The sequence below is a fragment of the Athene noctua genome, chromosome 1, assembly GCF_965140245.1.
Source record: "Athene noctua chromosome 1, bAthNoc1.hap1.1, whole genome shotgun sequence".
NCBI lineage: Eukaryota > Metazoa > Chordata > Aves > Strigiformes > Strigidae > Athene > Athene noctua.
In genome coordinates this window covers 92,837,312-92,855,296 of record NC_134037.1, presented here as the reverse complement: position 1 = coordinate 92,855,296, position 17,985 = coordinate 92,837,312, and the positions used below count along the sequence as shown (strand labels likewise).

The following is a 17,985-nucleotide window of genomic DNA, read 5'->3' as shown; positions in this document are numbered from 1 at the left end:
TAAAAAACCAGAGTTATCCAATATGGCCATTCTCTCATTAAAGTGTCCCTCCAGCTCTCTATCCTGTCTTAGGAGCAGCAAAAAAAGGATACCTAGGTGAGAGTAAAACTAGGGCACAAGCTTATACGATACTTTCCATGCACACATTCCCAATCTTCCTGTTTTCTGCTCACAGAACTTCCCAGGTTACTGTATATTTAGTAACCTTCAGGGATTCCCCCCCCCCCCGTAACTTCTACACCTAAACAAACTTTCGTCTTCTACAACACTCTTTGGCAACCATTTACACATACCTCTTTGCAGCCTCTTTGACCTCTCTAACCCCATTACAGCCAGTGCCGCCATTGTGGAGTGGCAGTTAGCAATAAAAACTAAATACTGTATTATTTGTATTTAACTGTGCAATACCAGTCCATAGAGACTTTAACCAGTTTTTTAAGTAACAATTTGTTAGTTAAGTTTGACTCTAAACTTTTTCACAAATAATACACTCTGCTGTAAGAAACAAGACAAGTGAAAATAGAAAGGAAAGATGCTTACTTTAAAAAAAAAAAACCCTGTCCAAATAGTTTATCTAATTTACCAAGAAAACTTATTTATATTTATCCTTTTCAAGTAAATAATCAGTCCATTTTCAGGCAAATAATCAGTCAACATACAGTTTCATGCATGGTGTTATTCTACCACAACGTGCACATCACAGTGCCCTCCAACTCACAATTTACAGGATTTTGCACATAAAATACGTTTACGAAATGACAACTTGAAACTGTGGTTTGACCTGAACTATTTTGAGAACTAAGAATTTTATGAGAAGCATAACTAAAGCTAATATTCTTTATAATTAAAAAGCCCCTACTAACCTTTCTTTTGAAATTGAAGTTTTTTTAAATCTTCGAATTGTCACAGAGACTTCTTGAAGTAAGTCACAGCCTCTCAGATTATCTGATTTTCTTGAAGAATTAGTGGCTTCAATTTTGGTAGATGGCTTTTCCTGATTTTTTTTTAAAAAAAAAAAAAAAAAAAAAAAATTCATAAATCACATTATTTTTGATGGCTTCATTTGTATACCTTGTTCAGTGAAATGCATACAGTTCACTAAAATCTCCCACTCAGTTTGAGCACTGTATTAAAACAGAGTATTTATATTCACTAATTGCTTTAATACAGAACAAATTTAACAATATTCTCTAAATTATTATGTTCTAACCATTCTAATAATGTCCACAAGATGTACATCAGATCATCCAATCTTACAATGATCAAGAGTAAAATACACACGTACATATGAAAATCTTCATGGAGGATGAGGTCTATCAGCTACTGAAAATGCTCATAGAAACAGAAGTTTCAAACCCAAGTGCTCAGAATGGGAAAGTGCCAGAACAGGCCTTTTCAACTAAACTTGCACAGAAGAAACAACTTAGAGACAACACAGTGTCAACTCTTAAAAAAGTAATTTTTAATGGATCTTCATTCTCCTAACAGATGTTTCATTTTCAGATCATGTAAATCATACCAATTCTACAGCTTTAACACAGATGTCCTTCTTGGCTATTCATTACCTTGCCTGCTGCAACTTTTGCCAACAGTGAAGCAAGGGAATGGCCCTTGTTAGTCTGAGGTTTTAGAGATGGTATTCTAACAACTGGTCTAATGCCACCATTGCAGATTTCTTCTGTTCCTCTGTCATTCACTGCTTTAACATGAATTAAAAACGAGCGGTACTTGCCACCAGCCATGCCTAAAAGTGGAAAGAAGAAAGGGGGGGTGTGTGAATTTTCATAGTTTACTAGGGCAAGTTGTAAAGAGATTTCACTTTCACAGATACAGTGCACAAGCAGAGCTCAACTACATTAATTACAGGTAACTCACTATTGTGAGTACTGAAAAGGTAACTCACTATTGTGTTCTACAGCAATGTGAAAATAAATACAAACCAAAGTCTGACTACAGAAGTATGACATGCACTTCAGTCACGCATACTTCATGTTTACCTTTAACAAGCTTTGGACTTGTTAGTGTCAACATTCCAGCATGTCCTGATAGATCAAGTCCAGTAGCCAGCCATACTGGACCACAAAGTATATCCTCCTTGTGTTCCTCCAGAAACGGACACAATCTAAGACCTTAAAAAACATGAGTAACATGGACCTGAATTACTCATAATTAAGTCAGAAAACCTGATAATTTGCATGGGTTCAAAATACACCATGTCAAACTGTGATCACTAAATACATATAAATGCTATAGTGAAAAAAGTAACAATTACTTGAGGTTCACTTCTAGCCATTTTCCAGTGAAATCAATAAAGGTAAATGACAGTTTTCAAAGAATTTTCAGTCATATTATGTGGATAATATGTACACTAACTGGGTCAGAGCCACAAAATACACAACTGATAAAATGATAAGCCAAAATATTTTGATTCACCGCTCTTACTGGGTCTTTTCTGAAACTGGACAGAATCGTTTAAAAAAACCACAAAACAGCAGACTGATTTGTTTCTCCTGTGGTATATTGAAATTATCATTCTCTCTAACAGATTTTGCAGAAGAGCACTGGTTAACAAAAAAGTTTATAAAACCAGGCACAACAAATCTGATGTGGCTGAAAGTCAACATGACTAGTTATAAATTCTTTACTAGCGGTTTATTATTTTTCTTGATTTACAGCGTCAATCTCTACAAAAGCCAGGTATGAAAATAAAAATTCTATTAAAACTAGCTAAGGACACCAAGTAAAATACTGCTGGAACAGGATACGAGTTTAAGTTATAAAGTTGCCATATCAATCTACTTTATTTCTAGATTTGAATAAATACTAATTTGCTTTTAAGCACCAAATTTATGCAGTAGTTTTGGAAGGGTTTCTGTGGGTGTCTGCGTGTCTGTGTTTTCAACTCGTACAGTAACCACACCACTTAGAGGCACAACACTGAAGAGGGCTGAGAAATTAGTCTATTTTAAATGGCTGAGAAACTTTTGCAAAACTTCCAGTGTTTCATTAAAAAAAAAGCAAGCTCATATTTTAAAGAAAGTATAACAACATAAATAAAACTTACATTGTGGCTCTTCTACATCCATATACTGCATTTCTTCATTGAACTCAACCAGTCCTGGTTTTCCATTTCTCTCCACTTCAATATTATGAGCAGGAGATAAAGGAAATGTGATCTGTCTATCTACTGCTGCTTCTGGAAATAAAAATATTAGCAAGATTTCATAAACATTGCTTAAGGCTCACAGAAAACAGAAGCAATAGTTTTCACAGCAAATATATCAGCTTTCTGCCCAAAACATTATTTCTAATGTAAGAACCACAAATGTGCGAAGGCATGTTTTTCACATTAGGATTGCAATTGAAATTGCAGCAAATAGTTAAACAAATATTTCTTTGAATGACCTGTAAACAGCCTGCTTTGCTTTAAGGCTTCCCAAATTATTTTCTCCTAATAATCAACTGCAGATTACTCCTAAGTAATTAGATTACAGTATTGAAAGTTTGATAATTTAACTGAAAGTAACTGGATTGCTCCTGCTGAACATCAGATGTTGTTTTGATAATACTTAAGTATAGCTCTTTTTTCAATTAAATGGTTCTCATGAATCACAGATGAAGACGACATGCAAGCAAATGAACAAGAAGCATATACAATAAAATAACTGCCAGATCAAAAACATTAGTTCCAGACCAGAAGAATTAGGTCTCTGGCCTTCCCATTATTACACACTACATATTTAACCGGTTCCAGGGTTCCTACACATCTTCCTTAAGTCTCATCTTAAAATTTCAGTTACTTTCTCCCCCTCAGAAGGGGACAAGGGGGGGCAGTCGTAGAGTTAACTGAACTTCAGTCTGAAGATTTTATACATTTTCAAGAGCCACCAAACAATTCTGAATATTACTTCTCTCTGGGATTGGAACATTTTTGTTAATATCTGGCAGTGATACAAATTTTCTACATTTGTTCTCCGTTATAATGAAATAATTAGTACCCTATTACTTCAGTCATAGTGCACAGAAAAAAGGCAAATGTCATTAAAGGTCTTTTTCCAAAACCCTAGAAATTGAAAAAGGGTAGGAAACAACTGCAATGTAATAACACTTAAAAGGATGATGGTTAGTTGACGCTCCCCAATCCTACTGAATCAAAGAAAAAACCTTGCCAAGGTTGCCTTGTAGGCACTCTCACATCCCCCCAGCCTTTTCCAGACTGCCTGTGTACACCCTGGCTCTCCATTCCATGCTTTCTCTATATCCATAACAGGAAAAAAGCAAATTCCATTACATCTCATGTAGGGAAGTGAAACGTCACTTTCTGGAACAACTCTGTCACATCTTATGATTGGTATGTTGTACTGTGAAGCATTCACTGAAAGCTCTGGCAATCTGTTTCACAGCCAAATCAAATGTCTCCAAAGTATTAGCAATTCATGGAACTTTTTGCTTTGAAATATTTAAAACTGAAACATTAAGGAAAATTTAGCTTTTTTTCTCTTTTGTTTCACAGGTGAAGATTTTCAGATTACTTCTGACATCCAGACGTGTCAATGGACTGAATTCTAAAATCCATGCTGAAAACAAAGCAGGTTCCATTCAGAAAAGCAATGTGGGTCATCTGCCCAATTTTTTGCTTTGATAGAACAAAATTCTGCTATGTGTTAAAATTAAGGTTTTACTTCAAGCGTTAAACAAAGGAGGAACCTGTAAGAACACCCGTTGTCTGCTGTCCTGCAGTCACAGCTAGCACTTCTGTTAAAACTCTTAAACCACCTTGTATCCTAAAAGGATATGCTGTTCTCCAAACAATATTACTATGCTAGAATATTTTGTTCTTGGATAACCACCAGTTTATAGGATTTCTTTAAGAAGTATCTCCAGCACACTTTTTTCTTGTTAAACACTGGGGGATGCTACAGACTGAGAAGCTGGATGAAAGCATGTCAATGAATGAATGTCAATGTATGCCTGTATTCCTTCTCAAAATTTACAGCTCTGTTACTCTTGTTTAACTGTGCAGCTCTTACTTGGCATTTAAAAAAATTGAACAAAAAAAAGGAAGAGCTTTTATAGTCGTGCTTGCTGTTCTACCCAACGCATTTCATATCCAGCAGCCAACTTAATGATATCTGACAGCAACACTTCCCTGAAATAACAAGTTCCTAGAAGCTTTTCAGAAAGAGGTGGCCAGATAAAGATAACTAATTAATGCCTCAATAAAAGGAAGCGCTTCATGTAATACCTTCCATCCCTAGCAGACAGGGCAGCTTAGTTAATGAGCCAGATGATGAGAGAATTCCTAAGGAAGCCAGGTTTTATCTACTGCCATCAAAAAAAGCCTTGATATTTTCTCTTATGCATCCAAGAAGTACTGGCAAACAATTTCTTTCTGTGACTTGGAATAATTATATATTTTTTTAAATATATCAAGAACATTAAGAGCACCATTTGTTTCATCAGTCAATCCCTAGGATGATTTACACTTGACAACATTTTTTTTAATCACTGTAGGATTCAAGCAGTACAGAATATTAATTCAGTTCAACCTTTTTGAGCTATGCACTTTTATTTGTATAGAATTCAGGATTTTGAAACTGTTCACCCAGTTTACTTCCCCAATTTACATTCAAACATGGTAAGTGAAAACAGACTATGATGCTGAGAAATCGAATAAAATAGAAATAAGTAAACTGAAATATTTACACAATTTTAAGCAATTCTTCTAATATATATCACAGAGAATAATGAGTTCGAGAAAAGAAATAATCTGAAAGATATGTTAAGTTCTTTCTTACCATTGACTTTCCCTAAGCCTGGAGCTTTATTTTTCAGTAAAGTTACTTGAATCTGGGGAATGTTTGTGATGTTTGAATTCAAAACAAATTTGAAGTCCACATGTCCAACCATACAGGCTTTTGGTAGAACCAGTTCAAAGACATGCTCATCCCAGCTGTTGCTGTCAGGAAAAAAGACAACAATGACCCAGTGTTAAGAGAAAAATCAGATCAAGCAGACAGCATTACCCGGTGCATTCTCCATCTATGCACACTTTCTTTAACAAGAATAAAAACTTTTTTTGCGTTAGTTGACATTCACGTGAATTTCTGAAGTGAAAGTCTTTCAAGCTGCAGTTAAGCACATTAATTTTGTGAAAAACATGTTAAAAGTCAATTGATAAGAGAGGGCAAATCAATGTTCAGATAAAGGTAGCAGTGAAAACATTCCCGATTACCTTCATTACAGTACTGTTTTCATATTACTATAAATACCAGTTGCTCATTTCTAGAAAAAAAAAAAACCAAGAATGAGGGGAAAAAATAAACCCCACACTAAAAAAGGATATACCAATCAGTGAAGCGTATGAACTACCTTGCAATCTCAGGTTGGGTCTTCTCCACTGGTGTTATACAATGTGACTTTCCAATGTCACAAGAGCCACATCCAGGAGACTCAAAATATTACTTTCAAATTATTTTTTTAAATACATTTGATAATTTATACACGATGAGAAGTGAGTCTTACCAGGTGCACGCTCAGAAGCCTGCGCTGTGCAAAATGGGTGCTGCTTTCTTTTAATGAGTCATATTTTCCTTTTGAAGCCAACTTTGGTTTACACTGAAAGTGTAAACTTGAGATAATAAGTACCCCTCAGTGATCAGTTCCATAGTTTGATACACTAAGGTATGCAATAAATAGTTCAAACTGAAGAGCAATTCAAATAAAACTATTCATGCATTGTCAAATATGTATACATTTTAAGAAAACTGCACCTCCTAATCTTCTCAATTTATCAGTAAATAATTTTTTAAAATGCAGTAGCTCTGATAGCCTGTGTTTATTTAATTGTATAACTAAGAACATTAAGAAACTGAGTATGCTGCTATAAATATTGGTTAGATTTTTACCTAACAACTAAATTACAAAAAGGTATTTAACTCAAATAATATGCTGCACAACAAGTATTATGCAGAAAACCATTTTAAAACAGATTAAGGATTGGTACAAATCTACTTAATCCTTTGCATTTTTTACAGTAGGATCTCTGAAGGCCATACCTCCCCCAAGCAAGTATATTAATACACTCATGACAGATTCCAGGTATTCATAATGAAAACAACTCGTCATGTTTCCAAAACAAGCAACATAGAAAAGCAGTGATTTTGGGAGGGAAGATGGACAAAAGCAAAAGATGGATAGAAGAGAGCTTGTGGTTATGATTTAGGAAGCAACAGTGAAAAATTTTGAGCTAACTGTACAAATAACTCAGGTAAATAAAATATAATGAACATTTATCCTACAACTCCGGGGGGAAAAAACCTGTTAACACATGTAACACTAAAAACTTAGAATCACTCATGCTTTTCCTCTGGCTCAGAGAACGTGTAGGTCAGTGCAAAACAGGGAGAAGTTTGAGGATGGGTTTTTATGTCTTTCTATAGGTGTCATGTAAAGCATGGACTGAATGAGACATTCAAAGAAACAAGCCTTCTGAAAGACTAAGTAATATTCTGCTCATCCAGTTTAAGTTAAAGATCTAGTACAAAACCATAAATAACAAACCAGTTTGCCTGCAGTAGTCTTTTGTAGTCTATACGTTGCATACGACACATATTGCCGCACCAAATTACAACTGTTATTCGTCTACCCCAGAAATCTGTTTTTGACAGAATTCAGCAGCAGATGCCCCAAAGGAAGTTTTATGTATCTCTCATTAAGCATGGAATAATGTTCCTCTATGAAGGTCTCACCTTAATCCAACAGTGAAGAGATCTTCTTACAACTGTGGCAATGAACTTCACAATCTATTTCTGTGATGAGTTAAAAACTCCCCTTTAAACAGCTTTTTAATTTCTCATAGCTCTGTTTAAGTGCATCCTCTTTATTTGTGTGTAAAGCTTCAAGGAAGCAAAGAAATTAATTCACTTCCTTATTATTTTCCTCAATATTTTAGCATTTCCATCCTAAACATCACTTTGATAATCTAACGCAAGTTCTTTTAGAAACTTTTCTCACCTTTGAAACTCTTCTGAATCTATAGCATCTTTTTAAAGAACACATAATCAAGACTGTGTTCTAAATGCAAACATACCATCATTCTCACAACTACAAAATGTTTCCAACATATTTTTCATTCCCTTTCTAGAACAACTCATCAATATTTGATCTTCCACTACAACTGAACTTTGAGCTGCAGACCCATTTCCAGAGTTTAAACACTCAAAACCACATCAGTAGGTAGCTTTTCCTTCTTTCACATATTTCCAAATATGTCTGCATAAGATGAATACATAAAATATTTCTTAATAAATTTGAGAAAAAGCCAGGAAACTCAGATATCACTGTTTTATCAAAGCACATTAGGAATTCATGTACTGTTTTAAAAAGGATTAGCCCAATTTAAGATTTCAGTACCACTGAAGGGGAAATACTGATATTCAGATAATTCATAAGGTAAACCAGGCTGTTTTTTCCGTTTTCTTCGTTACATAGCCTTTTTAAAATAACAAAGTAGGATTGAAAGAGCATGAGTGTAATATAATGCCATTCCCTAAAATACATTTACAGGATTATTTCCTTCTATGTATTTGAGAAACAAAAGAATTACCATATCAAATTGCATTACTCATCCATATTTCATCTTGATAGGAATCAGTATGAGACACTCAAAGAGGAGATAAAAGGAACCTCATATTAAGGACCGACAAAATAATCCAGAAATAAAAAGTTTCTTCCCAGATAACTTTTAATTAAGAGCTAAGAGCTAATGTTGCTCTCAATCTTTAAACTGTATATTCTACCCTATGAACAAAGGGACTGTAATTTAATAATTTTCTTCATGAGTCATTTAGCAGCTGTCAAAGATTTCCAACACTAAACCAAAACTTTTAATTTTACCTCTTTACATTCCTGTTTTACTTTGCAGAAGGCATAATTCTTTTCCTCCAATCAAACAATATTCATAAGCTAATGTTCTACCTATCACCTTCCAATTAACAGCTATTACCCTCCCTGTTTGCTTCCTTCTACTTTCATATTGGTAGCTTTTTACTTTTCAACTGTTGCTGAGCACAAGGGATAATCAATATTTTTAACTGCAAGTTATTTTGCCATGAACCACCTCCTTTCCACTTGTTACATACAGAATATTTTACTCACACAAAGCAAAAACCACAAGATAAAGGTTTTAAAGCCTATAATGCACTGCAAGTTTTTAACCATAGCTTATGAACACTTAATTAAAGCAAATTTAGCTCATGTTAGGTGTCAGTCCTGGAAACACCTGCAACTACTACTTTCCAGACCTGTCTTCCCAGTTGGAATGCTTCATTATCACGTGCTAGCTTTCACTTATTTATATGACAAGGTTTTTTTCCCCCACATATGATCTCTAGCTCCCCTAGCATCTTTTGGCTATTTCACTGTTTCCACTGAATGGGCATTTAGATTTCACATTACTACCCAAATCTTATATATCAGTGAAACACATGTGTGACAGCCTGACCCAAAAGATATGTAGTGCCTTATTACACACATCCCTTAAAACACACAACTAAACTTCTATCTATATTTTGTTTCTCCAAGCATTTTCAGGCAGCAACACTGCTGTTCTAGTCCTTAGGATCCCAGAGGAATTCCAAATTCTCATGCCATGTGTAAAAAATTAAGTACTATACGTACCAAGTCGGTGCAGTTCATTTTAATGAAAATACTGCCTAAATTTTTGCACAACTTAAGTAAACATCTCAAGTAGAAAGATTTAACTTGACATGAGCAGACATAAATCCAGATTTTATCATCACATCTTTAAGACACAATACAATTTCATTTAGGACAACTAATTAGTCGTACTAGCACCTGCAACTTGTATTTTCTGATTAAAAAATGTACTAAGAATGTGTGTATGCATAAGAAGGGTGAACCAGACTTTTAAAGAAACAATCAAGAATATCTGTAATTCTGGTGAACATGCTTCTCTAACTATATAATGAAATGGCAACATCTGGCAAAGAAAAATATATGAATTCAAAACTTGAGTTCTCAATTTGTTTCAAGGTCCAGTGAAACAACCCTGGCAACCTCACAAAGACCTATAATGCAAACTACCAAATAGGGATTATTAGCCTTGAATTTACACGCACTTACACTTGCACACAACTTAATTAAATTGCAGGAAATTGGTGATTATAGCAGCTGTATGAACTAATTAAGCAACACACACAACTTTTTCTGCACTGTTACCCTACCTACCTGTCTGTCTGTAACTTCCAAGTTCGAGTATGCTGAGCTGCATCCCCATGGTGCTGCTGGTGCAAATGTTGAGGATGCCGCCTTTGCTGCTGCTCTTGCTGGACTTCTACCCAACAGGGAGGGACAGTGGCTGAAAAACGTGGCGTCAAGGTCTCAAAACGGGTCAGTTCCACCAGGGATGTCAGTGTTTCAAGGGTAAACGGCTGGTCCACCAAAAGATCAACTCCTGAATAGTTACAGAACATACAGTAATTACTACATAGATATTTTTTCCAGAACATCCTACAAAGAGTTTGAAATATATACAAACTGCTACAGGTAAGATTAACTACATGTTTTACGAAGTTTCTAAAAAACAACAATAAAAAGCACACAGAATTAAAACACCCCAAAACCTCCCCCAAACAAAAAACCCAAATACAACAACCAAACAACCCTAGCCTTGAGCCAGTACCCTTTGAAGGCAGCTCATCTGGGATAAATTTTCTAAGCACTAAGAGCTCTGAGCAAGTTGTCTGGGATTCAACCAGAAGCATCAGGAAAAAATAATTAGCCAGCTATAATTTAATGAAGTAAAGCTGATTTAAACATTTTTTTAATACCTTTATTGACTCAGATAAAAGTACCTCTTTTTTTTTAATATTTCATGAAAACAGACATATGAAATTACTACACAATTGCAACATTTTTATCACTGTTTAAAACATTACTCTGGCACCTGCTTATCCATATAGACTTGTTCTATAGTGAATTAAAGGAATGTTTTGGAAGGCTCCCAGTTTAGCTTAAAAGAGGGATAAGTGAAAAATTAACAAGCTTTATGCAATGCATTTAAAAGACACTGGGCCTAAACAAGTATTTTTTCTTCTTGTCTTCATACTCAAGTCTTGTCCTGAGGAAAGGAGGATATTAATTGAAGAAGTACTGAAAATGAAAATACCCAGGGAGACAAACACATAAAGAAACATTCCAAGGGGACTCTAAAAATAATGTTTCCTCAGACAAAAAAAAAAAAAAAAAAGAAAAAAAAAGAAAACTTGAGGGAAATAAGGTAATTTTTCTTACACTTTGAGCATTTTCCCTTAATGATACATTTTGGAGAAAATCTTTTAGTTGTAAAGAAATCATGATTTTCAAAAAGAGAAAGTTTGCTATCTGATTACTACTGTCACCACCCTGGAGTGGGGGCAATATTAAATACACCAACACAAACACCATCCTCAAAGTAAAGTCTGAACCTAAAGACTATCTTGCAAAGCAAGCCATGTTGAAACCAGAAGCCAGCTTGAGAGTAGAAAGGCACATGCAATTCTTCCCCCAAAAGTGAAGAACCTCAAGATACCCAGATTTATGGCAAAAAATTCACTCTCATTATAACAAGTATGATTTCTGCTTTTCAGTCTAGGAGGCAGGAAAATGCTGAAGAGATTAGAAATAACAAATGTTTTAAAAATTTAATTTCAATACTACAAACACCATTTTTTTTACTGCCAAATGTGACCCTCATTAGCACACTGACAAGTGAGATCACTCATAGCTCAAACTATGCAACAATTCTATCTTTAAGTAGACTGGGTTTTTTATGCTTCATTCTCCCTCCTCCTCCGACAGAAACAATTACAAATTCAGACTATTACATGTGGTTGCTCCAAATTGGTATCAACCCCTAAAATTGAAAAATGGAGGCCTTAACTTTCCAGTGCTATTAAGCATAGTTGGCTTCTTTTGCAAAATTACATGATTTTTTGTTATATTGTAATAGTGAGTTATGAAAAGCTGAAGTTCTAACAGCAAACTTGAAAAAAGGTTTTAAACTGGTCAGGAAAACTAACGTTCTTTTTCAATTAGCTTCTAAAAAAAGCAATTATTTCAAATCTGCACTACAAAAAACCGTCTGCTCCTTGAAAGAAAATAATAATTTTAACCTAATCTAAGATTTACAACTCAGTAAGGTTAACATATATTTCCTTCTAAAACAACATAATTTAAAGTGTATCCAAGCTGTAAATGCAAGCTAAAAAATAAAATTTAAGAAATGCATTACAGAATGTCAACAACAGAGAAAAATAAACACACGAACAAATCCTACAATATATATAAACAATATATGGACAAAACCTCGTGCTTGTTACTGTGGTTTCTATCCTGACTAGAGTATGTTTTAGCTACAGTTTCAAAGAACACCGAAGTGATTTCATAAAACCACCCTGCTGCTGCCTGCTGTTAGCTATGAAGGAGATACAGAGATCAAGACTTCATGCTCACTGAGATCCACCTAGCTCATTTCTCCAAACAGCAAGCTTTTTGTTGAGCTATATCTCTATCTGCTAACACAAAAGTGGAAGAAAACATTTTTTTTCTGCTGTTTTGTACTTTGATCAAAAAAGAATCAACACTGATGTACAAACGTTGGGGGCAATGTCTGATCATGATCCATACACACGCTGACAACCTCATTACTTAGAAAATGTTTGCACAGTCCTAGCAATTGTTCACATATTATAGGCTAAGAATCCAGTATTGACTTTAGTCTGAACTATTATCCGGGTTAAGGATAATAAGACCTCTGCAACCACCATTAGGTTTCAACTTTCTCTCCAGCCCCCTCATTTCAGTACTGGCTTCCTATGACTTTTAAGCTCCTCTCACCGTTTTTAGTGGCCCAGTTTGATGCCACAACAAAACAGTACTCAATTTATCTGACCATTACTGTGTATCCAACTACTCTCCGGAAACCATTACAGACTGATATCAAGCAATACTACACTCTGAATTACCGGACTACTTAAAGGAGGACTGGCAGCTTGTGCACCATCTAAAGATACAGCTACTTTGAAGTGTCTACATAATTAAATTCCTTTCTTGTTCCAATAAGCCATATTTGAGCCTATAAGGAAAACTGGATGGGGAGGAGAACAAGAAAAAAAATAATTTCTCCATTGCAGTACTGGCAGAATGTAAACAGTAATGATCATCAAAATTACCATTTGATTGCAAGTCACTTAAATCTGCTGATAAGCTACTGTACAGGGAGAGCATCTATTGAAGTACACATATGTCCTGGATATTCATATTCTCTTTATTGCTTTATTTGCCATTAGCAAAAGAACAAAGGTGCAGAAGAAAGACACAGACTTCTTTCCCTTACATATGTACAATGGTTTAATACCTAGTGTTTTTCAAACTTCAGGAATGGCTCCTTTGGTGAAAAAGAGGAGCAGGAGAAATTCAGTCCTCAAAGTAAAGAAGACAGCAACTGCTGTACTTCTGCTTATAATCTCATGACAAAAAGCATCTTTTCCTTCCCTCTTTTGATCATGTCTTGTGGAGTAAAATCAGGGGTCATACAAACTTAAAGTGTTAAAAGGCTGGTAGCAAGCAGGGGTTTGGGGAGAAAGATGGCAAGTAGCCTGTTGACAACAAAGATGCCATGATCCAAAGTGGTCCCTGTACTGCCACTCAGTCCTCTCCCATAGAGGGAGAAGATACATATATATATATATATATATATATATAGGATATATGGAGGATACATACATAGAGACACACTTTAAAAACCTCAGCGTGACTCAAATCTTTCTCAGGCTTAACCAGCAAAATTAGATTTAAGTTTTACTTACAAGTTATCTACTCTAAAGCATCTTTGATGAGGGCTGAGAAAAGATCAAGAGACCCATACAGGATCTCCCATAACCTATATACTTAATGTTCTCTCTTACAAGTAGGAGAAGCCCCTCACATTTTTCCCCTTCCACCTGACTACAAAAGGAACAACCCTCTCTCCCAACTCTTCATTTAAGCTAAGGGGGCCAGAATCCTACAAAAGGCACCAGACTGGTGGCAGGACTGGTATACAAGAACTGTAGTAAAGACAAGACTTAAATATGATGTTTAGGGTAAAAATAGAATTTGGACAATTAGGAACAATTATTTCTTGCTGTCTAAGGGCAGACCACTTTCCAGAAAGGAAAGTAGTAGGTAAATGACAGCAGAATTTGAGCATAGTTCAACGTAGACAAACTGCTAAAAACAAAAATTCAAGAGTTCACATCAAAAGCTTAATTTATCAACAGCAACTGCACTGCTTGACGTATAGAGAGCACAAATGTCACTGTATGCAACAATACCTGTTGAATACATGTTTTGTACAGTTTTATTAAGTAGAGCTGTACAGCTTCTGCATGAAACGTTAAGCCAATTTTACATAAAGAACATATGATTTTAATTCCAAATAAAGAGCTCAAGCCTATTTAAATAATGAGGGAAGCTCACTGTCTGCACAATTACCTGTTTTTCCCTGTCTGTCACACTTAAAATAACATCTAAAGATGGAAAAAACAAGCAATTATACAAAAGTCTTGCTTCTTTTAAAATCAGGAACTGTTAAATTGTTATGCTTGTACATAACCAGGGATAGATAAACAGCAACTACGGAATTCCAATTTCAGGCAGCAAAAAAGTATAAAGCAGCACACTATTAAAGAACTCAAAATCATCTTAATACAGAACTTCGAAAAATTACAAAAGCATTTTTACTTACAATACATTTAAATGTGCAATTTACCTGTAATGCCTGGACTAGAAGGGTTAGATAAGGGCTTGGTGCCTTCTGATGACTGTTCTACATTTTTGGAAAGGGATCCATCTACAAGTATATCAGCTTCATCTATGTCATCACAGGTCCCTCCAATCTGAAGGAAATGAAGTTCTCCACCTAAAATTGTCACAGACAACAAAAGAAGATAGTTTAGGCAGACATACAGCTAAACTCAACTCACAAGACAGGCTTGCAGTTGAAGTGCTACACAATTATGACAGTAATTATGCAGGACCTGAAATCAGTAAGATTATACAGGAATACTCACTTTGCTTTACTACTACAAATTTTTTCAGGGTAAATGCAAAACAGAACTACAAAAATACTGACTGCAGTTGTGAATGGCATCAAACGAAAAAAAATAGGGGGGGGCGGGGGGGGTAATAAAAGGTAATTAACTAAAGAAACTTCAATAGAAACACAAAATCATAACCATTATGACACTTTCCATAATTCAAATTATGCTTTTAATCAGAAAATATTCCATCATGTCAAGTGAAGGCCTACATTACCTCATTTGTATAGGTTGCATGTATTTCCTTTTAAGGTACAATATTTGAGAACTGAAAAAACCACTTCTCCACTGAACTCTCCTAACTAAGGGACCCTTTACATTATTTCATCAAACCTGGAATTACAACACTGATCACATCAACAGTCAAAAGAGCAAGTCCAACATTTTCTACGGACACAGTGCTTTGATGGAAACTTGAAATCAAAGAAGTTGCCCATTACTTACCATTACAGATATACATAGATTAATTCTGTCATTCACAAAGAAGTCAGAGAAGGAATGCTCAATTTTACATAAGGTTGGAAGGAGGGGAAGAGTTGTTAACAGTTTCAGAAGATACAAAAATCCTAATCAGAAGGATTTAGAGAAGAAAATCCTACATTAGGCCTTTCATACTTTTGCTGAAAATTGATTACAGACTATCCTTCAACATCTGACTAATGTTATGACAAACCTTGTTATACAAATTATCCAGGTAATCCAAAACAAGCAAACTTGAGATAATACACATAATAAAAACCCAAGGTAAAAGCATAGTCAGCAGGTACATGTTCTGCACTGTGAGTGGTAAGGGGAATGAAACAGAGAGCAGTAGAGAGGCACAATGAGACAGACAGCAAGCATGTGAGAGACACAGAGAAAAGACATGAGAAGTACAGAGAGAGTTGGTATAGGTTTTGCTTCTGGACCTCAATAAGAAAGGCCCAATAACAAATGGCTTAACAAAAGAGTTGTTTTAACAAGACAGAATAAAAGGAGGAAAATAATAGCTCAAATGGCCAAAAAGGAAGAACCTCTCCATGGACAGGATCTGTGCAGTGTGCTGTGGGAAAACCTACCCGGGATCTGGGTGATGCTGCATGATAGATACTGCACCCTCCCAGCATGTGAAGGGACATGAGGTTTTCTAACTATCTATATTTGGTTTTTATTCTATCTCATTAAACATCTATTTCATTAAACCATTAGGCCCTGCCAAGGAATGGCTTTTCTCATCGAGGTCCTATAAGAAGACAGTACCACCCCTCTCTCAGCTCCAGTCCACCTACCCTCAAGTGCAGAACAGTACATCCCAAGTAGATACCAAGACTGGAAAGGAAAAAAAATAGTTCTAGCAAATAACACTTACTAGTTTCCTTGAAATTATAAACAGCCCACAAATAAGTAATTTTCCTCAAAGAAAGAGAATTAGTGACACATTAAAAACCACAGACCTTGACAGCTTCATTTGGTAATCAGCTCAGACTGTTTCCTGTTCTGTTTACTGCTCGAAGATCAGAATGATCTCAACAATCAAAACCAGGTAATCTCCTGTCCTGGAAATAAAGTACGCCTTCATGCAATGGAAGTTCAGCATACTGGCTTGCACCATCTGCCAGTTTTATGGCTCACAGCAGGAGAAATGCTGAAGAACTTCAGAAAGTTCTGGGTTTTTAAGGGAAATTTATGCCAAGGTCTCACTTATTCTGTAGCTAACTGGGTAGGGTTTGGTTTTAAAGAAACAAAACCTTGACTCTCAAACCAAGTTTCTGAGTTTCTGACTAATTAACATCAGCAAAACACATCCTTACCATTTTATCCATACTTCAAAAAGAAGAGAAAGTCACAATCCCTGCATTCCTGAGACTCCAGCTCTTTTCTAAGAAAAATTCTGTGCTGAACTTGAGATATCTCATCTTCTCATATTTGTTTTTAAAAAGCTTCTGTAAATAAGTTTATCATGAACTTCAGTTATGCAGTATTAGCCTATAAAATTATTAGTCCTTAGGCATGCTCCAAATTACTGGTGCTTATGCATGCTCCAAAATCTTGCAGGTGGCTTTGTTTCCGTATCACAAAAGAGGCATTTGTTCTCCTGGAACAGCCGAAGACAAGCTTCTGATGATGCATGCTTAATTATTTGTTTCAGAGATATCACAGTTCCTATAGTCAAGTGTCAGGAAAAAAACCCACAACTGTGCAGAAGTCAATGCTGCACTTTTTTTTTTTTTTTTTTTTTTTCTTCTTTTGGTGTTACTACTGGCTCATGGTATGCACTATGCACTACTAGACTCATCTGGTGCTTTCCAATTCTAGCCAGGTAGCAATTATTCTAAGCAGTGGTTTATCTGAAGACTTCTCTGCTTGCATCACTTTGAAAGAGGCAATAAATGCTTCTTCTCACACTACCAAGAAGATATGAAAGTTGACACTGACTCAGTGATAACAAATGAGAACTGGAAACCAGCACCATTATACTTCCCAAAAACAACAGGCAACACATTCAAAACACTGTTAATTTAATTCTGAATTGTATTTAAAAATCCATAATTTGCTTGGACTCAAGAACCTGGTGGGTTATACAAACAGAACATAAGAATCACAAATCCATCTAAATAAATCCCAAGCTTCCTTCTGGCAGAACAGTTACGGTTTCAGGAAATCAGCACTGGCACAAGTTAGAGAACGTATCAGACACTAGACCACTACAGTCAAAGCCAATCTGGTGAAATGTTCAGTATCCTGAACATATCCTGCACTCTGGCAGGAGTCTGGAAGAGTAACACAATTGTCGATAGCGAAACACAACACAAGCACATAGCTAAACAATAGCCAAATAGTTAAAGAAATTAAGAAAACAAAG

The 17,985-nt window shown here is 35.5% G+C and overlaps 1 protein-coding gene across 2 annotated transcripts in view; it reads right to left on the bottom strand.

Annotated features, from left to right (window-relative positions):
- Positions 1 to 17,985, bottom strand: part of BIRC6 (baculoviral IAP repeat containing 6) — a 187,403-nt gene that overhangs the window by 131,107 nt on the left and 38,311 nt on the right. The window contains exons 11-17 of one of the 2 annotated variants that reach the window (XM_074896935.1): positions 14,816 to 14,965; positions 10,252 to 10,477; positions 5,799 to 5,959; positions 3,065 to 3,196; positions 1,998 to 2,129; positions 1,566 to 1,744; positions 864 to 994 (exon numbers count right to left, since the gene is read on the bottom strand). In XM_074896935.1, coding sequence (XP_074753036.1) covers positions 864 to 994; positions 1,566 to 1,744; positions 1,998 to 2,129; positions 3,065 to 3,196; positions 5,799 to 5,959; positions 10,252 to 10,477; positions 14,816 to 14,965 — 1,111 coding nt within the window. The remainder of the gene's footprint in view (positions 1 to 863; positions 995 to 1,565; positions 1,745 to 1,997; positions 2,130 to 3,064; positions 3,197 to 5,798; positions 5,960 to 10,251; positions 10,478 to 14,815; positions 14,966 to 17,985) is intronic. The other variant, XM_074896936.1, reaches the window with a different exon arrangement.